Source organism: Poecilia mexicana, unplaced genomic scaffold, assembly GCF_051168715.1.
Source record: "Poecilia mexicana isolate PSO_F unplaced genomic scaffold, ASM5116871v1 scaffold_17, whole genome shotgun sequence".
NCBI lineage: Eukaryota > Metazoa > Chordata > Actinopteri > Cyprinodontiformes > Poeciliidae > Poecilia > Poecilia mexicana.
This window is the reverse complement of record NW_028263386.1, coordinates 2523192-2547206: the sequence shown is the minus strand read 5'-3', so window position 1 is coordinate 2547206 and position 24015 is coordinate 2523192. Positions and strand designations below refer to the sequence as shown.

At 37.9% G+C, this 24015-nt stretch overlaps 2 protein-coding genes and 2 pseudogenes across 4 annotated transcripts; all 4 read right to left on the bottom strand.

Moving 5' to 3' along the window:
- Positions 1–89: 89 nt before the first annotated feature.
- Positions 90–8715, bottom strand: LOC106905438 (uncharacterized; annotated as a pseudogene). Its single transcript, XR_015765763.1, has 3 exons — positions 8435–8715; positions 6974–7240; positions 90–4673 (listed from the first exon to the last, which is right to left on the bottom strand). The product of XR_015765763.1 is annotated as an uncharacterized LOC106905438 (transcript).
- A 1049-nt stretch (positions 8716–9764) lies between these two features.
- Positions 9765–15393, bottom strand: LOC148154524 (uncharacterized). Its single transcript, XM_088014410.1, has 2 exons — positions 15095–15393; positions 9765–12766 (listed from the first exon to the last, which is right to left on the bottom strand). Exons 1-2 carry the CDS (start codon positions 15291–15293, stop codon positions 11745–11747), a joined length of 1221 nt encoding a protein of 406 aa, XP_087870536.1. The 5' UTR covers positions 15294–15393; the 3' UTR covers positions 9765–11744.
- A 563-nt stretch (positions 15394–15956) lies between these two features.
- Positions 15957–18269, bottom strand: LOC148154523 (uncharacterized). The gene is made up of 2 exons (XM_088014418.1): positions 17869–18269; positions 15957–17260 (listed from the first exon to the last, which is right to left on the bottom strand). Exons 1-2 carry the CDS (start codon positions 18077–18079, stop codon positions 16650–16652), a joined length of 822 nt encoding a protein of 273 aa, XP_087870544.1. The 5' UTR covers positions 18080–18269; the 3' UTR covers positions 15957–16649.
- Positions 18270–19627: 1358 nt separating this feature from the next.
- On the bottom strand, positions 19628–23812 carry LOC106913520 (uncharacterized; annotated as a pseudogene). The gene is made up of 2 exons (XR_015765767.1): positions 22898–23812; positions 19628–20938 (listed from the first exon to the last, which is right to left on the bottom strand). The product of XR_015765767.1 is annotated as an uncharacterized LOC106913520 (transcript).
- Between the last annotated feature and the right edge of the window lie 203 nt (positions 23813–24015).

The following is a 24015-nucleotide window of genomic DNA, read 5'->3' as shown; positions in this document are numbered from 1 at the left end:
GGCGGTTGATGTAGAACAAAATTGGTGCGATACCACCCCCAACTGAACTGGAGTGTGGTCAGGCGATAAATAGGGAAGAAAAAAGCAACTTTGTATTAGTTCATGATTCTTTATTTCGATACAAGAAGTAGTCCAGGCCATTTAGAAAAGAAATTAAATGCACAAATCATCAAGTAAAAAAAGACACCACAAAGAAGATAAACAATTATTCCAATAGTTAAGAAAGTTAGAAATATATCTAATATACGTTGCAGTTGTCAAGGATTTTATTAAATTGTTTGTTACATCCAAGTGACGCATAAATTTATACATGAAATTCCTCAGCAATGATGAAAAGTTGGTTTGTTACTCATAGCAAACATTTGACTTGAAGATGTTAATCGTGAAAATTTTAGGAGGATTCTAAAAGCGTCCTTATTGGCTACTTCCAGTTTCTTCCTCATAGTCTTGCTGTAGTTGCACCACAGGTGAGCCATATAAAACATGTTGCAATAAGTTCCAAAAAGAAACACTTTCACCTTATCTGCAGGCATGCTAAATTTCAGTGCCAACATATTAGCTTGCATACAGGGGGGGAAAGTTAGGACACGTCTTAGGGCCTTTGACAGATAAGGGTTATTTTTTATATAAATAGAAAAAAATTAGGGCCTCTTTCAATCATATTGTTTCTTGTTTTACTTGTTTTTAGCAGTAAAACTTAAAAGTTATTCTGAGATCAAAAGCAAACATCCATATTTACTGAACACCCCTGTGGATCTGCTTAGAGGACTTGAAGGTTACAGTGTTCAGCAGCAGCCAAAGACTACAACAGGGTTACTCAAGTCCAGTCCTCACGAGCTACCATCTGCAACTTTCAGATGCATCCCTGCTCCATCACACCAGAATCAAATGAATGACTCATTATCTGTTCAGAGCTAATCCCGGTCTGTTGGAGTAAGACATACACAGCAAATACTGAGACACAAGCTGTTTATGCAAGCAGATTTTAATTACTGTTGTTTACTGTTCAGTCCAAACAAGAAGAAGAATTTCTTTAGGAAGTTTTTGTATCTCCTGGTCTTCACAGAATGTGTGTTTAGGTGTCATAAATGATCACATGTTGAACAACTTTGTCAGTTATTCTCTCATTGTGCATCAGATTCAGCTAAACATCTCTCTCCTTTAATTACTAGGCATCACATAAAAAATATATCCAAGAAGTCTGACTCGAATTTGGAAGCAACATAATAATTTATTTTGGAGTTGAGCCTTCAAAAAATTGTCCACAATGAAACATCTGTTATTTAATGTGTCAGAATTCAATAAAATGTGTTCAAGCATGATAAAAAAACTGGTTTTACTTTTTCAACTTAACGAATCATTTGGTATTTTATTACTGCGTTTACAGTCTTTTCTGTTAAGAACAGCACAGAGTGAAAAACAGCAAATGAAGTCTAGGCGTAAATTCACTCATTAAGCTTCACCCAAACGGCGCTCATTCAACTGAGCCGCATGGGGAAGCAGTGTTAACTTCTCAATCAAAAATTACTGATTTGCTACAAAGGGGAAAATGTGATGACAGAAAAGCAGAAGGAATTACGCAGAAAAATTGCAACATAATCCAAAAACGAATGCACTTCATGAAGACAAGTTTTACCAGTCTTTTGGGAACAACCATAACCACCTGCTAAGAAGGATGCTACAACAGTCTACAATGGGACTTTCAGGCAGCGCCTGGATTTTTCTGGTGCCATTTTACCGGTTGGCTGTCCTACGATTTCTCTCTCAGTGGACGTCTCCCAGAGACTGATCTGTTTCTACCACAATCAGTATAGGCTTGACAAGGACTAAACCTCATACCAACAAAGACCCTAACCTCACTATGCTAGTCATTGGGTGCGTTCACACTGCAGCCTGAAGTGACTCAATTCCGATTTTTTGGCAATTCCGATTTTTTTGCCGGGGCCGTTCACACTGCCAGTAAATGCGACCTGTATGCGTTCTGCAGTGTGAACAGGCAAACGATCTGAAAGAGTCGAGAATCAGTGACGTTCAGTTCGGATGAATGCGACCTGAACGTTAGGTCGCATTTGAATCGGATACGTATCGGATATGGGTCACATTCGAAAAAGAGTCCGACCTGTGCTGTTCACACTGCTATGAAAAGATCGGATACAGGTCACATTACGCCAAAAAAATCGGAATTGAGTCACTTCAGGCTGCAGTGTGAACGCAACGAAAATGCTAATTACAAAAATTCCAACTAGTCCAGAGGCCCCAGTCTGGTACCGGACCAAAACACCAGTTTCACTGGAGGGAGGCAGTTACTTAATTTGGCCTTAAATAACCAAATTTCAAATGTCAGAACTGAAATGTATTTTATCTAGCTGATGTAGATAAAAAAAACTGCACTGATTCCAGTTTGACAGATTACCAACTTTTAAAAAGCCAGACCTGCCAATTCCAATTTTGGCCGATACAATTTTTTTTGTCTGAAATATCGCTGAATTGGCAGCAGAGGGGTGACTAATGTTAACTGGAAAGGTGCAGACATGACCTGGTGGGCCGGTCTATCAGTCAAACCTCTCACAGCAGAGCAGAAGAGGACTGTGGTCCTCAAGTATCGGCCGATCACCAATGCACCCCTAATTTTATCCATTCACTTCCACACTTCTATGGCCATTTGATTGCATAATGGTTATTAGGAGTTTCATTTTGCTTATTATAAGAAGGAGAGAGCCCAGCAAACATCACTTTACGTAGCTCTCTTCAGCTCTTCATATCAAACATGAGTTTGCAAATACTGCAGCTGAAATCCACAGATACTTGAGACTTTGAAACGCAAGAAACTGCCTATTTTAATAGTTAACCAAATATACCTTAAGTGTAAAGAAGTCTTGTCATGACTGCAGTAGCCAGCATCCAAGGTCTTTCTCGTCTCGGCTATTGAGAATACAGACAATTCACGGAAGGGAAAATGAATGACACTTATGGATTGGCTGCTTTGCAAACGTCAGATATATAGAGTATCAAGTAGCATCTCACTTAGGTATTTAAGTTTCCCGTCTAATATTTTCCTTTGAATATTTTCTTGATATGCGCTACAGAAACCATACATTAATAGGTGTCTCCCAATGAGTCAGGGGTTGACAGTGGTGTGAAAAAGACATTTGTCCATTAGGTCCAAACTGCTGATGTTCACAGACTCAGAGAGTTTTCCTAAGACCTGGTCCAAAAGGCGTCATAAGCCAAATATCCCAGCCTCACTCCTAACTCCTTTTTAAACAGAATTTGTGCCATTTCCTTTTCTGATATATTTTACAAAGAAAAAAAGCAAATAAAAGCTTTAATATGTATAATAGTCAATCTGTGCGAGACACATTACTACTTCTCACTTTTATGTTTTTGTTTCTTGTGGTAATCCAGTTTACTAGCATACATGAAGCTCTTTCCGCAAATTTCACATGGAAAATCCCTCTTACTTGTGTGTATTTTCATGTGTGTGTTTAAATGATGAGGTCGAGAGAAGCTCTTTCCACATGTTAGACATGGAAAAGGTTTCTCACCTGTGTGGATCCTCCGGTGTTTATGTAAATGATCAATTCGAGAGAAGCGCTTTCCACATTTTTGACATGAAAAAGGCTTCTCACCTGTGTGGATTCTTTTGTGAACATTCAAATTTGCACCAATTGTAAAACATTTTCCACATATATCACATGAAAAAGGCTTCACACCTGTATGAAGTTTCTTGTGCAGCTTAAAATAAAAACTGTGAGAGAAAGTTTTCCCACACGTATCGCATGAAAAGCGCCTCTCACCTGTATGAATTCTCTTATGAACGTTTAAACATTCCATTCGAGCAAAAGTTTTTCCACATTTTTGACAAGAAAAAGGCCTTTCACCTGTGTGGCTTCTCTTGTGCTCATTTAAGCTATACATTTGACTGAAACTTTTTCCACATGTTTGACAAGAAAAGGGCTTCTCACCTTTATGGGCTCTGTAATGCCTTTCCAAGCTGCACTGACTTGTGAGACTTCTCCCACAAAGATCACATGTGAAAGACCTTTGCTTCTTGTTAGCAAGAGAGCGACTCTCTGACACAGAGGAGCTGCCTCCTTCCTGATCATTGCTTTCAACTCCAGGAGAAATTTGAAAGGGAAGCTGCTCAGTTCTTTTTTCTTGTTCACTGAAATCGCCTTCCTGAAGAGTGGATGTTTCCATCACATCCTGCTTCTGGACAAGCAGCTCTCCCTCCTGACTGCTGCAGAGGTTCGTAGAGCTGCTTCTGGCCCTGTCTACCTGGTAAATATTCTGTTCATGTTTAAGCACTGAAATATCTACTTCCTCATTTCTTCTGTGGATCCACAGAGATTCTGATTCTTCCTCTTCCTTAATCCGTTTAGTTACTGGATCTTCCCATTCTTGAACTAGTTCTGGGTCCTTCTTTTCCTCTTTAATCTGTGGATGCTGTGTTTTCCAATGTTCTTTTGTCAATAGAGAATCTGATTCCTTCTCTTCTTTAATCCATTTAGTTTGTGGATCTTTCGATTCTGGTTCATCCTTTTCTTTAATCCATGGACGTTCTGGTTCCCTTTTTTCAATCACTGGAGCTTCTGCTTCCTCCTGGTCATGACTGGACCTCTGCCCCTGGTGACAGACATGGTGGGTGGTTGAAGCTTGTGGCTTTTGGAGGTCTGTGGGGAAAATGAAGACAGCATTAATATAATTAGATTGATGATTGTCTCATTCATCAGCCTGCTTGTTCCTTGAGATCTCTTGCTGTAGGTGTGAGATGATTAGTTCAAAAATAGTTTGTAGTGTTTAATTGAAAGACAGGAGAAGCTTGCAGGTTAATGTGTCATCCACGCTAAGTGGCAGCTCTGGTAAATATCTTTAAAAGATTTAAATAAATCCTGATTTTATTCCAGCACCAAAATTTCATACCTAAAAAATATTGAACTAAACCTATTTATTCAGTGGGAAACTCACACCACATTTAGAAACCTTTAACATAATCGCCACTGCCACAGCTGTTGTCACCACAAACAATTCTTATAAAATAAATGCAACTGAAGTATTTAAAACCACATCTGAGTCTTCTCATGTTTCCTATGACTATACACGTATTCTAATTTATACACTTTTAATCAGAATATTGTTTAAATTCAGAGACTAGCTGTACATCGCATTTAAGGACCACAAGGACAAAATAGCTGAGATCTGACAAATCCCCCTTTTTAATTAAAAAGAATTGAGTATGAAAATATTTTTAATACAATCAATGAGGTGGTGCTTAGCATTTTTGTTGCATGTAAACCTTGAGCAAAAATGAACAGGAAACTGTAAAATTACAAAAAGGAGATCTTCAGGTGGCATAAATATGGGGCATTGAGAGAGTTGGAGTTGCCTGACTGTTGAAGGCAGAATGTAGATGAGGAAGTGTGTGTGTGTGTGTGTGTGTGTGTGTGTGTGTGTGTGTGTGTGTGTGTGTGTGTGTGTGTGTGTGTGTATTTACTGGGCCACTCTGACCTGAGAGTCAGGAAGGAATTCAGCAATTCAGCACTTGGCAAGAAGAAAGATTATTTAGTTGTGTTTAAGCTGTCATGTCGGCTGATAGGAAACAGATGTTATTCCAAGAAAAATCTCCTAGGAGTCCAAGAGATCTGCATCAGCCAAACAAAGGACTGGATTGGTTGAGAATTATAAACACACACACACACACACACACACACACACACACACACACACACACACACACACACACACACACACACACACACACACACACACAAGGCAGACAAGCGCTGTAGAGGAATATAATTACATTAATAGTTAAAAGTCATGTTGTTGGTTGGTTCACATTAAGATATGTTTTGTCTGAAAAGAAATGTACTGGGTCAATCTGACCTAGAAGTTAGAGAGGAATTCAGATTGGAGAGATGTGGAATAAGCAATCACCAAAGAGAGAAAGGTTAAGTTCTTGTGCAAGAAACTTCTGGCAAACATCTTTTCCTGCTTGCATGCGAAGAAGTCGGCCAGGACTGGGAAAGAATCTTTGGGCAGATAAAGAACTAATAATTGACTAAAAGTTCTTCTGATGGAGCAGATTTAACTTCCACGAGGTCAAACTTTAATTCTCGGAACTTCCAACACACATCCAGTGTAAGACGGAGCCAGAATTGCTATGCAAGCGAGGGTCGGTAACGCCATTGGTCAAAGATTCCCAATACACAACAGTAGGGCTGGAATGGTATAAAAACTTGATGTCAGAAGTAAGAGGCAAGACATTTTGGATTCTGAGACGATGAAAATGTGATGTGTGAATCCGCAGATGTGCATTAAATGTCTTCCTGTTTATCTATGAGCAGAGAGAATGGAGTTTGTGTATAATTTCTTTATGTATTTCATGAGTTTAGCACCTTTAAATTCCTCAGTAGCGCTCTGGCATAAATAGAACAGTCGGAGGTTCTGAGAGATTTGAGTGACTATGAATTAACACTGCAACACCCTAAGAACTCTATCTGCTTCCCAGATAAAACAGATAGAAACTGAGTCCGATGTGAAGATTAATCTTAGTTATTTGCCATTTTTCACTCCCCTACATCTACTCAACATATTCACTGAATCACTGTCAGAGCGGTTGCTCTCATTTTGAGTTAAGTCTACTTTGACCCAAATGGAAACATTTGCACTAGATTTTTAGAATTATGCAAGAAATGAATTCTGTTTTCATTTGAGACTTAAGATCATTTCTAGAATCTGCTCTCAGTCTGTGGCATAGAAATGCATTTCTAGATCTCAAATGAGTAAAACCCAGCAGCAGGTACTGTTGTGGTCGATCAGGACCAAAACCTGCAAATTCAAGCTATTTATTGGTTTTGACTATATGCCTCAAATCAGCCGCTGGCTGGAGAACCAGCAGAATCATCTACATTCTGCCAACGTTCAAGCCTGCAGAGAACCAAAGTTTCACTGGTAGCTCAGAGCTTCATACCCTTTCTGTTGCGATTTGTGTGGGAATTCCAGGAGATATCCAGCAGTCTGGGTTCCTTCTGGTACCAGACCACAGAAGCTGCAAGTTCTGGTTCCTCTGTATCTTCTTTAATCTGAAGATGATCAGGTTCCTCCATAACCTCTTGTATCTTTGTCTCCTCTTTTATCTCTAGAGGTTCTGGTTCCTGAATGGAGCTCTTCTGCTGGTTCCAGATCTGTGGCTCAGACAGAACTTCCTCTTTAATGCTGACATGTTGCTTTGGCTGGTCTGTATTTAGAAAAAAAAAGATCCAGACAGTTGAAAATGTTTGTTGAAATATTCATGGAGGAACAAAGCTCAAAGTTTCTCTAGATTTGAGCAAAATCCACTGAACAATATCTGAACCTATGGAGTCACCGAGACTGAACAGCTGCCCTTTTTACTGGTTACCATGGCAACATCTATAGGGGTTAGCAATAAAAGGTTAAAAAGTCGGGATGAACCATTATTATCCACATGATACTCAAACTGAGATGCATCAGGATGTGATGGTGATTTTAATTTAGAGCTCAAATGTAACTACTTAATATGCTCTGACTTAAAGCTCAGTGTTGAACTACATAAAAGAATAAGAACTGTAAACAAAATAAAATAAAGGTTTGAGATTCACAACAAATTCCCCATGAGTGCATTTTATGTGTTTCCACAAATAGAATAAATATTTAGGTAATGATATCAAAAAATTCAGTAATTTAGTTTAAAAAAACAATGATTTTTACTACAAATGTAGAGAACAAATAAATTAAAAGGAGTGACAAGATAGTAATAACTGCTTTATTTTCAGAAAAATATGAAAATACTCAAGTCGCTTCAGAATAGCAGACATTTATGAATGAATAAAAAAAACTATCTCAGTATTACATTGATGCAAAATCACAACTTGCAGTAAAATAGCAAATATATCAATGTAGAACCAAAAACAGAGCAAATCAAGTTCACACAGCTGTTTTTATTCTCTTCTCAGTTGTGTAAACATCCGTAAATCATGTTGGCCCCACATCCTGGATGTTATGCTGTGTCTATTGTCTTTAACTGGATTTTAATTCTTAACCTTAAAGTTATTGTTTACTTTTTTGTTCCTTCGTAAATTACTGAAATTGTTTTATTGTCCAACACGAGTCCAGAGTCGATAAATGCAGCAGACTAGGCCTTTAGCCTCGATCAACTAGATACAAACTTTAACATCTGCTAAAATCGACAGTTGGACGGTAAGCAACAGCTACCATCCATCTATCCATCCATCCTTCCTTCCTTCCTTCCTTGTCCCTAGTGGGTCGGCAGGGTTGCTGGTGCCTCTCCAGCTAACACTCTGGGTGAGAGGCGGGTTCAGGTCGCCAATCTGTCGCAGTACTACCATAATAACACCAAAATCTCAACAAGACTTACTTTTAAATCTAAAAATTTAAATCTAAAGCTTCTTACCGATTCGGTTGAGTTTTATCTGTGGTTTCCAGCAGATTTCTAGCAGTTTGATGTCTTCCTCATAGCGGACGATGGTTTTTTTCAACCTCTGTGAAGATTTCTTCAGTAGCAGCAGTTAGTCGCTCTTTGATAAACTCTCTCAGATGCTGAACTGAAGACATGGTTGCTACAGAAATATTCAGCTGATATACGACAACACAACCGCCTTTCTGCTGTGTCCTTCTTGCTTAACACAAAAGGAAAAAGGACTCGGGGTTTATTCCGCTGGGTGCCACCCTGAGACAAACAGGCTGATTGGTCCATTTCCGCCCCCTGCTGGACTGAACTGGAACAGCATTTTGGCAGCAAAAATAGACTACATTCTCTGAACGTAGTCCAAAACTTTTCTAAACTTAAGTTTCTTCTAAACTTCTTTCTAAAATGTTTGTCTTCCTGGAAGGCTACACAGGGACATGATTCAGTAGCAAATTAGCTATTGCTATAAAAATGCATCCATCACATGTAGGTCTATTCAAGAGCCAATGTTGAATGTATTTGTCCTTGATTAAAAAAAACAACTATATAAAAAATATTTACTATGTTTTGGATGTAAAAATGATTGTTTATGACAGCAAAGCATCAGTTTGTTTCTGTGGGTTTAAGCCGCCATCTTGTAAAAGGCAACCCTCTCCAAATTCACATTCTTTCCATCCCAACATAGTAAATTACATACACCAGTCCTGTGACTGATCAATAGATTAAGAGTCAGTTGTCCAAACAGTTATTGATTTCTGATTCAGCAAATTGATGAGACATTACATTATAAAACATTAGAATACATGGTGTCACTTTGTAAGTAATCAGCAATCATTTCTGGATTTCTATCAAGCAGAGCTTAGTTAAAGCTTGTACCCATAGAAGTAATGCCAAGTGTTTAACCCCTGACCAATTTAAATTTTACCTTAGTACCTTTGATCTGCAAAAAGAACCTGAAGAATTAGAACCCAGATCATTGTGAAGTGTCTCGTAATAACCACCCCCTCGTTCTAAGCTTTATTTCGAAGAGACAGTCCCTGATCTCGGCTATTGAGAAGGGATTGCTTGCTGGATCTGTGAACTCTGTTGAAGTTTGAAACTACAGGATCTGATCTTACCCAATCGTTAATGTCTGGAAGAGTGGCCAAAACAGGCCGAACAGCTTAGTTTACATCCTCCACTCCCATTTCAGAACTACAATTCTTAAACAATGCAACCGCTCCTTCTGTTTGCCCATTTTTCTGGTTGAAATTAAACCAGAAAAATGACATTCAATGGTAAAAATTTTAGACAGAAATCTGGAGGGAGATGAGAATCAAGCAGAAACTAAATATTTATTGATTCATGCCAGAAAAAACTTTGATGAAAACAAACAGTAATTCATGTATTTAAATTCAACATTTCTTGAAAAAGTTTAACTTGATGTTTTTTTTTCCAGTAAAATAAAAAACTAAACTATTCTAACATTTTGGTTTTCACAAGTCTAAAACAAATGTTTCAAATATGTGAAAAAGTGAAACATTTTGAACAAAAAAATTGCAAATCAAATGAACAAACTTTGTAAATTTAAAACACATCAACAATCAGTAGTTTGTTACAAAACTCAAAACTGAAAGCAGAAACTTTGATCTATTTAAAATCTACAAGAAAATAAACAAAATCAGCAAAAGGTAACTTAGCTTAAATAAAAAGTAACTTAGCTTAAATAAAAAGGTAACTTAGCTTAGTTGGGGATCAACTTTCACTCAGTCTTCTTTAGAACCATGCTTTGGATCATTTAGGCTCAAAAAACAAAATCCGCTCAGTACAGCTCTCTGGAAATCAAGATTTCAGTAATGTTAAAGTCTGGCCTTTGACTAGGCCATTTGAACCCTACAATTATTTTGTTGTCCTGATGATGACCCAGCTTGGACCAAGCTTCAGCTGTTTGGCAGATGGACCCACATTTGGTTCAAGAAGAGTTTGGGACAAAGACGACTGTTGAACCAATCAACAAGCCCACATCATCAGCTTCCACCACCATGCTGGAAAACATCTACAAAGCATTTGTTTTCCTCAAGCAAACATTTCTCAAAGCTCTCTGCAGCTTTTCACGTCAAAAAATATTTTTATACAGTTTCAAGGTACATCCACAAAGTCACACAATCCCAAAACAAATATTAAATACAAAGACTAAAATTAATTATTTCTGGTCTGTGTGTGCAATGTTCCGATCAATAAAAGGTTTCCTATTGTTTATTAGCTTTGTCCCTAATTGCACGGTTTAGAGAGTCAAGGACCACAATCATGTTCGAATAGCTAAACTCCACAAATACTTGATAATCCAAACATTGCCAATTGAAAAAAGTTTAAACAGCATACACCTTAATATGCACTGAAATATGCAGAGGAGATTGTACGATCTTGAGATGACATCAAAAGTCAACATCAGAGGCCTTCATTATCTCCACTATTAAGAGTACAGCCAATCAGCAGCAAGGAAAATAAATGGCGCTTATATAGTGGCTGCTTGCAAACACCAGCCAATAGTGTGTCAAGTAGTACTTCGTCAAAGTATTTTAGCCTCCCATGCAGCATTTTCCTTTAAATATTTCATAGATACTCCCTATGAAAAAAACAATCTGTAAATAGGCATAACCTGAATAGCGAGAGTAGACTGTAGCACAAAATGACATTTGTCCATAAATTCTGCTGCCATTCATAAACTTAGAAGTCTCTTAAGACCTGACAAAAAAGTTCTGATAAACCCATTACTTCACTGTTACTCTTAAATAGTGGTAGCTGGTGAAAATGTCTTTATTCCCCTTCCTACTCCAGTATAAAGATTCAAATAAACGATAAAAAAAAAAGACTACAACTCCATAATGATATAATATTCTTCAACTGGCAAAATAACATGGAGGGCTAAATTAGCCAAAAATTAAAGTTCTGTTCTATAACTTGCAAAATATATAATATTTAGGAACACCAAACTAAATTGTGATTACCTACAATTTAACTCTGAGCAAAAAGGAGTCTGAATTCCATCAAAACAAAGTTTTTGAGAATGAACTAATGACACCAGACAGCAGAGGCCTTTCAACCTAAACAAACTAAAACACAAAATAATCATGGCTACAAACAAAAAGTTAACCCAGAAAACCGGAAGACTAAACCAGGTTCTGATGAAACCACAACAAGCAACCACAAACGATTGGCTATTTAGCTGCACTTCTGGGGCACTACTCAGAAGAGCCCCAAAATTACTTCATTTTCATTTTCACAAATTGAAAACTGCAAAGAAAGGTTTAAATATTTATAATGTTAACTGTGTGTGAGGGTCAAATGTCTCCCTCTCACTGTTATGTTTTAGTTTCATGTGGGAAATCAGATTACCAGGACGGAGAAAATGTTGTCCGCATGTCTGGCAAGAAAAACTTTTTTGTTGTGTGTGAGTTTTCCTGTGAACATTCAAATTACTTTTTCGAGTGAAACTTTTTCCGCATGTCTGACAAGAGAATGGCCTCTCATTTGTGTGGATTCGTCTGTGGACATTTAAGTCCGAGCTCTGAATAAAAGATTTTCCGCATGTGTCACAAAAAAAAGGCCTATCACCTGTATGAATTTTCTTGTGAAGCCTTAAATGACTAATTCGAGAGAAACGTTTTCCACATGTTTCACATGAAAAAGGCTTCTCACCTGTATGAATTTTCTTGTGAAAATTTAGATGATCTATTCGAGTGAAACTTTTTCCACACGTTTCACATAAAAAAGGCTTTCCACATGTGTGGGTTCTGTAAAACTGTGCCTGTGCCTCATTATGAGAATGACTCTCTGAAACAGTGGAGCTGCTTCCTCCCTGATCTTTGCTCTCAACTACAGGAAAGATCTGAAAGGAGAGCTGCTCAGTTTGAGGTCCTCCATCACTCATTTCATCTTCTTGAAGAGCAGAAGTATCCATCAAAGCAACAAACAGCTTTTGGACAAGATGCTCTCCCTCCTGACTGCTGCATTGTTCATTCTGATCCTGCCTGGTTGGTAAATGTTCTGGTCCATGATGTTCACGTTGAAGCACTGAATAATCTGGTTCCTTCTTTTCTACAATTATCAGTTGAGGTTCTGATTCCTCCTCTTCTTTAATCCATTTATTTTCTTGAATGTCCTGTTCATCAATCAGTGGTGATTTTGGATCCTCATCTTCCTCTTTAATACATGGAGGTTCTCCAGTCCATTGATGTCCTGATTCCTCCTGGTCATGACTGGACCTCCTCCCCTGATTACAAACCTGTTGGATGGCAAAAGTTTGCTCCTCACTGGAGAAATGTGGCTGTCGGAGGTCTGTGGGGATAAAGGAAGAGATCATTGGTATTATTTAATTGATGACTTGGAGATCTGAGACTGTTGGCATCACACAGTTCATCTAAACATAGTTTGTAGTGCTTATTTATTTTCAGGAAAAAAAAAACTGTCCACACTAATTGGCAGTCCTGGTATAGATGTTCAAAAGATTTAAGATGCATTCTGATTGTATTACAGCAAAAAGAACAATTAAACCTCTTATTTTAAGACATTTATTCAGTGGTGAACTTTGTTACAGTTACTGATGCCACAAACAATTTCTACAAAATAAATGTAATAAATTAAGAATTTAAAACCTCAATTTTTAAAGTTGACCAGACTGTGTAGGAACTTTAACTAGTAAAGCATATTATTCTTTGCAGTGTAAATATGATATTTGTGGCATGGTTGATGACTGAAGCAACAACATTCTTCAGGATCTACAAGGTCCTGAATGAGTTTATTAATGAAGAATTTACAGAACTTTCTGCACTTGGCTGAAATACTTATTTTGCTGGCCGTCTCATCCACTATTCTCTGCATGAAACTACAAAGAGAACAGCCTTCCCAGCAACCGTCATGTGGCTGAAACAGAATACATTATAGATCCGACCTAAAACAATCCAAACACACCTGGTCCGAGCAAGATCCAACACAGCCAATTAGCTTTAATTAAAGGCCCGAACTCGAAGTAAACCCTACATAGGAGAGAAAAGGGCCACATTTACTACATTGCATGAAGCCAAAATATATCTTCTTGTTGTCAACTACCAGCTTAAAATACTTACAAAATACTTGTTTGACTTTACCTCCGTTAGCACAGTAGTCTATTATTTAACATATTCCAGGTCCATTCGGTCACTTATTGTAACTGCAGTAAACATCCTCTGCAGTTGTTTACTGCAGAGGACGCAGTAAACAACCTCTAATGCACACCTGGCTCTGCAGGTGTGCATTAGTTGTGCAATGCACTGCGCTTGTTACAATCTAACTTCTGCACTGCTTTTCTTTATTCGTCAACAGGATAAAGTACTTACTTTTCTATTTAACCATTCATAAATAGCTAAACATTTTAGAATTTTCAACACTCCAGACTTTATATTATTCCTTTGTTGTTCCATATCTGACTTATTGTATCGAGGTTTGGGGCAACACATGTAAAACTAACATTAAGCCTTTGTTTGTGACACCAAAGAACTGTATAAGTATTTTGTACAAAGTGAATCCTAGAGAATATACAAATAAATTGTTTATTCAATCAAATATTTTGAAATTAAGGGATTTTGTTAATTTAAAATTTTTATCAGTTATGTTTAAAGCTAGAAATATGTCACTGCCATTAAATTTACACACTTTTTTGTCTTAAGCTCAAGTGACAGAAATAACCAAAGGAAGAATTATTTCAAAAGTAAAATTGTGCTGAGTATTTTAAAACAAATGTGCATTTCTGTGCATGGAGTCAAATTATGGAATAGTTTGTCTGGGAATTTGAAAAAAAAATGTCCTACTTCAAATCACTTCAAAATACATTATAAGAAAAAAAATATGTCTTATACACTTTTGAGTTAGCAATGAGGAGAATGATATATGGTTTGTAAGTTATAATTTTCATTTTATACACATGGCCATGAAAACAAAATGACTTATTTTGTAATTATTTCTTCTTCCTGCTCCTTTTCACTCATGTAGATGAAAAGGAGCATCTTTATCTGTATAAGACAGTGTTTTTTGTGCATTGGTAATGTAATGTGTTTTGTTGAGTGAATAAAGCTATTGGTTGATTGGTAAATAGCTAAAAACAAATCACATTGTGCATTCTCATTTAGTGTTCTCTGTGCTATATTATAGGCTTATTAAAAATACGTAGCCTGAAACCAAACAACATATTGCAAGCCGACACACCTGTTTTACGCTCACTTCTCTCTGTAACGCATGAAATACATGATGAACATTAGCAATGTGAATCACATTATAGTAAACATGCATAATAATGTAAGTTAAATCTGGGTCTGAATTTTACTATTAATTTAACAATGTTTGTCTGAAAACCTTTATTATTATTTCGAGCATCTTTTGCATTAACATAGTTATGGGGATTAAATGATCTCCATTTGATTCTCTGAGACTCTAACAGACATTTTCTAATTGTACTGCAACATTTTGTCCTGAGCCACAAAGAGGCGAACCTCTGTAGCATCGGAGCTAGCAGCTAAAAATGGTTCGTGTTCAACCCGTTTAGCAGCAGCGGCTGAACACGAATATTTTGTGTTCAGCCGCAAAATATTCGGCTGATAAAGTAGATCGCTGATCTACTTTATCCAGACCTACCAGAACTTTGTCTGTGCAGCTCCGAACCGATTCTGCTGAGCTTTATTTGTTGCTGCAAGTTGACCCCCATCATCCTGCGCTGAGCATCGAGCTCTTCCTCGTAGCAAATGATGGTTTTTTCAACCTCTGTGAAGATTTCTTGAGCAGCAGCAGTTAGTCGCTCTCTGATAAACTCTCTGAGATGCTGAACTGAAGACATGGTTACTAAAATATTCAGCTGAGATATAACAACACAACCGTCTTTCTGCTTTGTCAACAACAGCCGCTGCTGGCGCCGTTTCTTTTTCCTTTTGTTTTTTATTTCCGCTCGGGGCTCACACTGAGACAAAGCAGCCGATGGGCCATTTACCGCCCCCTGCTGGACTGGAGTGGGACCGCAGCTTGTCAGAAAAAACAGACCTGTGTCAGACCTAAACTTTTCTAAACTGTCATTCTTGGAAACGATATGAACCAAGAATATGTTCGAGAGTAAAGGTTGCTTTCAGTTGTGTTGGTGCTTGTTTCAAAGTCTTCATACTACCCTCATATGTGTTGCTTTCCTCACAGAGCATTTCATTTAAATGAAACATGACATTTTGGTAAAGGGTACCTCGTACTATATAAATAAACTCCCTTTATCTTCTAAGAGTTCTCTTGTTTTTAACGGTGTTTTACATGTATTGATTAACGCTGATGCTGCAGTAAGAGCTGATGGATCCACTTTAGTATACATGTCCACTTAAGTATGTTATCACTTCCTAACATTTTGCTTTATGATTGGTTTTCCTCAAAGAACTGAGGAATAGATAGAGAAAACAGTTTAGGCTGAGACATGAAGAGGTGGAGCTGAACAGCAATACAAAGATTTCAGAGCTCCTGGAAGTCTGGATCCATGAAGATTTATTTTGCATTTATAGGATATACAACACACAAATAATACAATAAGAATTTTATTTACAGTGATTAAAAATAGACTTATTCTACATAACCAATGGAAATAAAGCAATAATAAATAATACCTGTGTCATGAAACAACCCAACCTTCCTGTAAAAGGCAGGGGTGTCCAAAGTCGGTCCTCGAGGTTCTGGCATCCTGTAAGCTTTAATTCTAGTCATTAGCTTCTCAGCATGTCAGTGTTCTGCAGAGGCCTGTGAGTGAGCCATCATTAGCAGGCCTCTGCCTGTTTGTGTTTAACCAACATGCAGGATCCCGGCCCTTGAGGACTGATTTTGGACGCCACTGCTTTACTCCTATTTGGCAGAGGATAAAGAACAGCTACCATGCTGAAGAACATCTATGATGCATCTATACAGTTATGACATTTTATGTCCAAACTTGAAAGCAAACTGAACGACCTAAGCTGCATTTTTTTATATTGTAGATATGCTTGTATCCTTAACAGCAGGATCAGTCAACCACAGTATGAAAAAGGTGTTTGTTCATGAGGTCAAAGTTGCTGCTATTTACAGACTTGGAGAGGTTTCCTATAACCTGGTTTAGTCAATTTTCTTTTTATAATATACTTTGCAAAGAGAACTATGACCAGGAAAAGTTAAAGTGTCTGTAATAGTTAATCTATGTGACAGCCAAGTGTTTTTGTTTAATGTGTAAATTCAATGTATAAGTATTAATGAAGCTGTTTCCACATTTTTCACATGTAAAAGGTTTCTCACCTGTGTGAATTCTGTAATGGTTTTTTAAGTTACCCTGATATCTATACCATCTTAAACATTTGTCACATTTGAAATACCCTTTCTTTGTATCAATATGAGACTGACTCTCTGACACAGAGCAGCTGCTTCCTTCCTGATCTTTGCTCTCAACCACTGGAGAGACATGAAGGGAAAGCTGCTCTGTTCTTGTCTCTTCTTCACTCATATCATCTTCCTGAAGAGTAGAAGTCTCAATCAAAGCAACAAACTGCTTCTGGACAAGCTGCTGTCCCTCCTGACTGCTGCAGAGGTCCTTCTGGTCCTGTCCAGTTGGTAAATGTTCTGGTGGCTGCTGTTCATGTTGAAGCACTGAAGAATCTGGTTCCTTCTTTTCTTGTTCTGAGTCAACCTCTTCCTCTTTAATCTGTTTAGGTTCTGCTTCCTCCAGGTCATGACTGGACCTCCTCTTGTGGGGACATACCTGGGGGATGACAGACATTTCCTCCTCCATGGAGATAAGTGGCTTTTGGAGGTCTGTGGTGACAATGGAAGACATCATTAATATAAATAAATTGATGACCAGTTCATTATTCAGTCTGGTTGTTCCTGGAGATCCGAGACTGTAACTACATGAAGAACTGTCCTCCCAGCAACCTTCACATGTCCACAACAGAAAACTTGGTGTGAATCAAAAAGCTGCATGTGACTGCAGCCAGGTTGCAGAAAGATGGCTTTCACCTCTTTAAAGTAGTGGCCAGGCATTTTTGAAGGTACAGCTGGCCACACATACCTATATTATACACACCCTCTCTGAAACATAATGAACAAAGGCAGTAAGACTGCACAATGTAATTCATGCCGAGTTTAAATTTTGATTATAAATAAACGTTTTTCTGAAAACACTACTATGACCACTGGTAGCATTGATATGTTTACACAGTGCATATACTTGAACTTCACCTGGTTTTTCAGAGACTAGCAACAAATATTCTGTTTGTGCTGCAACATTTTGTCCTGAGCTACAAAGCTAACAACTTCTGTAGCATCAGAGCTAGCAGCTAAATCAGTTCCTGTTCAGCAGCAGCTGGAGCTGCAGCAACTATGGCCGCTGTGAAAACATCAGCACCTTCATCCAGACCTACCAGAACTTTGTCTCTGCAGCTCCGAACCGACTCTGTGAAGCTTAATTTGTGGTTTCCAGTCGATCCCCATCATCCTGCGCTGAGCATCGAGCTCTTCCTCGTAGCAAATGATGGTTTTTTCAACCTCTGTGAAGATTTCTTGAGCAGCAGCAGTTAGTCGCTCTCTGATAAACTCTCTGAGATGCTGAACTGAAGACATGGTTGCTGACATATTAGCTGAGATACAACACAATCGTCTTTCTGCTAAGTCAATACGAGCTGCTGCCTTTCTGTTTTACTTCAGCTTGAGGTCACACTGAGAGAAACAAGCTGCTTTGCCCACTTTGGATTGGACTGGCTGTTCCAGTCCTATCCCCCTGGGGGCAGCAAAACATTATATTTTAAACCAGGGGTGGGCAACTCCAGGCCTGGAGGGTCTCCTGCAACTTTTAGGTGCGTCTCTACTTCAACACACCTGAGTCAAATAATGAGGTCATTAGCAGGCTTCTGGAGAACTTGACTGCACTTAGGAGGTGATCCAGGTGTGTTGGACCTGGGAGACATCTGGAGTTGCAGGACACCGGCCCTCCAGGACCAGGATTGCCCACCCCTGTTCTAAACTGTCATTAATGGAACAAATATTAAACAAGAATATTTGCTTCATTAAAATAGATTTTCTTCCTCATATGTGTTAGATTCTAATGCGGAAACAAAATTTGTGTAGAATGTTTGTGCTACATTTGTGCAGATAAAATCTTCATTTGTGTCACTATAATTTTAAAGATATTAATTTTAAAAAGTTTTCAGAGAGCAGAAGTTAACCAGCCACCACAAGTTACAGTTTGCGTCCATGGAGACGATGCTGAGACTGTGTTCATCTGCAGACAATCCGAAGCAACTGAACTCTGATTTTGCATCAATCTGGAGCCTCTACAGTGAGTCACAATGGAGTTTGTTACTCATCTTAAACACCAAAACAGCTTTTCCTATAAATCTTATGCTCAGTGGAAACTTGAAACTTTGATAACAAACATTTAGAATGAAAGCAAACTGTCTTCATGTGTTTTAAACATTTATTTCATGTCTCAAATTATACATTTTATTTACAAAATGAAGTACTAAACTATTCCAACATTTTGATTTTCACCATAAAAATCCCAAAATAAATGTGTCGTATGTGAAATTAAGTGAAGCATTGTGAACAGAAGCCCTGAGAAATAAAATGAACAAACTATAATCTTAAAAGAACAACCATCAGTAGGATGTTACAAACCTCGAAACTGAAGACAGGAACTTTGATGCATTTAAAATAAACATAAAAAATAACATAAGGCCCATTTAAAATAAATTAGTTCAGTTTGCAGAGATCAGCAAAAGGTAGCAAAGTTTCAACAGCATCATTGTTATAGTGCAACTTTCGCTCAAGTCTTCTTTTGAAACCTACTTTAGAAAAAAAATGTTTAGCACAGATCTCTGGACGTCAGAGTGTCAGCAAGGTTGATGTACATACACATGAATACACACACATTGGAATTTACGAATATATTTTGTTTGACCAAGCTTCAACTGTTGGACATATAGACTCCCCGTAGAAAAGTTCTAAGTGAACTCTCCTGATGAGTAAAACTGATTTAATTATGTTAGGGTTACCATAAACTGTAAAATCCTGGTTTTACTTTATTTTTAAGTGTCTACATATATTTTTTTGTCAACAAAACATTTCCCGTCCATTTCTAACTATGTCTAATTAAAATTAGTGAACATTTATTTTTTTAACATATTTTGGACAGAGAAAATTACCAAGACAAGCTTAAATCTTAGCAGTAAATCTGAGAGTCGAATGACTACCTCTCACTTTTGTGTTTTTGATTCATGTGGAACTTCAGTTTACCAACATGATTAAAACTTTTTCCACAGATTTGGCACAATTGAGGTTTCTCACCTGTGTGGATTTGCCTGTGAACATTCAAAGCGGCATTTCGTATGAAAGATTTTCCACAGGTTTCACAAGAAAAAGGCCTCTCACCTGTGTGGGTTTGCCTGTGAACATTCAAAGCGGCATTTCGTATGAAAGATTTTCCACAGGTTTCACAAGAAAAAGGCCTCTCACCTGTGTGAAGTTTTTTGTGGAGATTTAAATGGTTCATGCGAGAAAATTTTTTTCCACACGTTTGGCATGAAAAAGGTCTCTCACCTGTGTGGGTTTGCCTGTGAATGTTCAAATCTGCACTCCGTGCAAAAGATTTTCCACACGTTTCACAAGGAAAAGGCCTCTCACCTGTGTGAATTACCTGGTGCATAGTTAAATGATGAATTCGTTTGAAACTTTTTCCACATGTTTTACATGAAAAAGGCCTCTCCCCTGTGTGAATTTTTTTGTGAACAATTAAAGTACTCATGTGAGTGAAATTTTTTCCACAAGTTTGGCATGAAAAAGGCCTCTCACCTGTATGAATTCTAATGTGAAAGTTTAAATTACTAATGTGAGAAAATTTTTTTCCACATGTTTGACATGGAAAAGGCCTCTCACCAGTGTGGGTTCTGTAATGTACTTTCAGCTCACTCTGATATTTACAACATTTTCCACAAATATCACATTTGAAAGATCTTTTCTTTGTGTCAGGAGGAGACTGAGTCTCTGACACAGTGGAGCTGCTTCCTTCCTGATCTTTGCCCTCAACTACAGGAGAGATTTGAAATAAAATCTGCTCAGTTTGTGGAGTAGGAGTCTCCATCAAAGCCACAAACTGCTTCTGGACAAGCTGCTCTCCATCCTGACTGCCGTAGAGGTCATTCTGGTCCTGTGTAGTTAGTAAATAGTCTGGTTCCTGCTTTTCAAGTTTAAACAAAGAACAATCTGACTCCTCCTGTTCTTTGTTTATCAATGGAAATTCTGGGTCCTCCACTTCTTTAGTCCATTTAGTTTCTGGTTCCCCCCATTGTTCAGTTATTGTAGGTTCTGGTTCCTCCTCTTTTATAATCTGCCGATGTTCTGCTTCGACCTGGCCATGACTAGATTTCCTTTCTTGGTTGCAGACCCGTGGGATGGCAAAGGCTTCCTTCTCAATGGAGACATGTGGCTTTTGGAGGTCTGATGGGAAGAAATGAAGAGATTATCAACTGCCAAATAATAATTCAGGAGCTAAATGCTTAGTTCATTAATTAATAATAATTATAATTATTAATAATAAACACTTATTTAATAACAAATAGTAATAATTACACAATAAATAACTAAATAATAATAATAGTAATAATGATTACTAATATCAATTAATAATAATTATTATTATTGTTAATTAATAAGACTTAATTAACAATAATAATAATTATTAGCATTGTTAGGATCAAAATCTTTAGTCACAGGGCTTAAATGATAATCTGATTCTCAGAGACTATCTGTTTGTGCTGCAACATTTTGGAGAGACAGGCTCAAATCGTGGCACCTGCTGACATTTTGTTATGAGCTACAAAACCTATAAATCTTTACGACATCAGAGCTACACACAATGTACCTGTACTGCAACATTTTATCTTGAACTACAAAACTATCAATCTCTGTAGCATCCAAGCTAGCAGCTAAAACAGTTCCTGTTCAGCAAATAGACATGAATACGTAGACGCCTCATGGAGCGCTGAGTCGTACGTAACAGTGTCCGCCATCTTCTATGTGGCAGCAGGGCAATCGGAGCTCCTTAAGTCCTGTGCTGTGTGTTTCAACCGTTTTACGAAACAAACTGGATTCACCGGCATTACCTTTCACAGGTAAGGATGAAAGATCAGAATTACTTGACTTTGCAGGGAGAAATTCGCTTTTAAACAACCAAGAAATATTTCCTAAGTAGCTAAATTGGCCCGAAGTAACTGCTGATTGTTAGCGTAGCAGCTAATGTTTTCATACTGTTTTCTAATGAGACAGAGCTAATGAGAAACCGCTGTTAGAGGAGAAGTGCATTAAAAAACAGGGAATTTTGTGAGGAAAGATCAGTCAGGATCAGAGCTGGAGCTGCTGTTCTTCAGCCTGTTTCACAGCTCAGCTTCACCATGTTGATATTTAGCTATAAAAATGCGACGAGTCAGAGCCCAACATGCTGAAAATGTATTTCTGAATGTGAAGGAAACATGTATGTATTTTCTATTACACTTTTGGATAATTTCTCTTTTATCCTTGGCTTTAGCCTGTGAACCAGGACGTCTCAGAAGTCATTGGAGTTCTCCCAGTGTGACCAGCAGACTGAAGCCTATGGCCAGCGTTCCCAGTATAATAAATAAATGTTTTATTCTTTCACTTGTGTATTTTTTAATATCCCAATCTGAAGTATTAGTGTATTAATACAGCTTATGTAATGAAATAAAAATAATTTACTCTGTTAGAATGATTTTCACTCTTTGATATCAATAGCAGAGTTGACATACTGTAATAAATGCTTTTTCTCTGGAAAAAAGAAAAATATGCAGTTTAATGTTTGACAATGACTGATTTATAAATGAAGTCACTTTTCAATAATATATAAAAAAATAAATACAAGAAAATTATTTGTTTCTTGTCTTGAAATGTTAAATGTACATTAAATTATGGAATAATGTAAATATGTTCTTTAATAAAACACTGTAGTGTGTCTTCAATGTCAATATAAAAGTTATCAGAATAATTTCTAACAAAAATACTGTGCTCTTTATTCAGAAATGCCCCAAAACAATTTAATAATTACATCAAAAGTTAGAAACTCTGTCTTTAGTCATTTAGTCATTACCAAATATATTAGTGTGTTTGAGAAAATGTGTCAATGACAGGTATTAACTTAAAATACTTTGTAGAATGGCACTTTCTGAAGTTCGGTCCATTTACTTGTATTAGCTTACTGGCAGAGAAGCCACATTCAATATGGCGGACGCTGTGACGTATCGCAGCAACGGGCCGACCCGCTCCATGAGGCGTATTCATGTCTATGGTTCAGGCCTATTTAGCAGAAGCTGGAGCTGCAGCAACTATCGCCGCTGACGGATCTCCGTCTGCTGTGAAAAGATCAGCACCTTTATCCAGACCTACCAGAACTTTGTCTCTGCAGCTCCGAACCGACTCTGTGAAGCTTAATTTGTGGTTTCCAGTCGATCCCCATCATCCTGCGCTGAGCATCGAGCTCTTCCTCGTAGCAAATGATGGTTTTTTCAACCTCTGTGAAGATTTCTTGAGCAGCAGCAGTTAGTCGCTCTCTGATAAACTCTCTGAGATGCTGAACTGAAGACATGGTTGCTGAAATACTGAGTTTCAATACAACAGTACAATCGACTTTCTGCTAATTCAACACACAATGCGCTGGAACATTTTACTTCCGCTAGAGGTCACACAGTTTTACTTCCGCCGGCAGTGAGACAAAGTAGCTGATCGGGTCATTTACTGCCACCTGCTGGACTAGAAGAAAATCCCTCTGCAATTTCTTACAAAATGACATTGCATTTGGTATCTTAGTATAATTCACCAAAAACTGTTCTGTAATCTGGAACGTTCGCTATGCTGAGCTCCAGTTAGCCGCCTTATCTAACTGCGCGAGAGGCAACTGCGTCATGCGTCACGGGCAAAAGGTCAAAGGTAACAAGGTGACCGGAAGGCTTATGTTGAACAAAAAACCAAAACAAAACAAAAAAATAATTTTAGTACATGTTATGTGTCAGAAGAGGACTTTGAAAATAATAATACCAAAAAAAAAAAAAAAAAAAAAAAAAAAATTAACCAAAAGGGCACTTTTGGGCAAGGAGCAAAAAGGGCAGGTGCTCAAGCACCCCCAGCCCCACCCTCTGCACGTGTCTGGTGCCTGTGGTCATCGGGGCAGTCACACCCAAACTAGAGCAGTGGCTCAAACAGATCCCAGGAACAACATCAGACATCTCAGTCCAGAAATGTGCAGTTCTAGGCACAGCCAAGATACTGGAGGAGGACCTCAAGCTCCCAGGCCTCTGGTAGAGGACCTGAGCTCAGAGGATGAAAGACAGACCACCCGCAGAGGGTGAGAAGGGAATTTTATATATATATATATATAGATATATGTGTGTGTGTATGGCTCTCATCGTTTTGCTGTTACTTAGTTATTTGAATAGAGTAACTTGTTAACTAACCATATTTTATTCTATTCTATTCAGCAGAAATGATATCACTTGATGAGTCAGTAA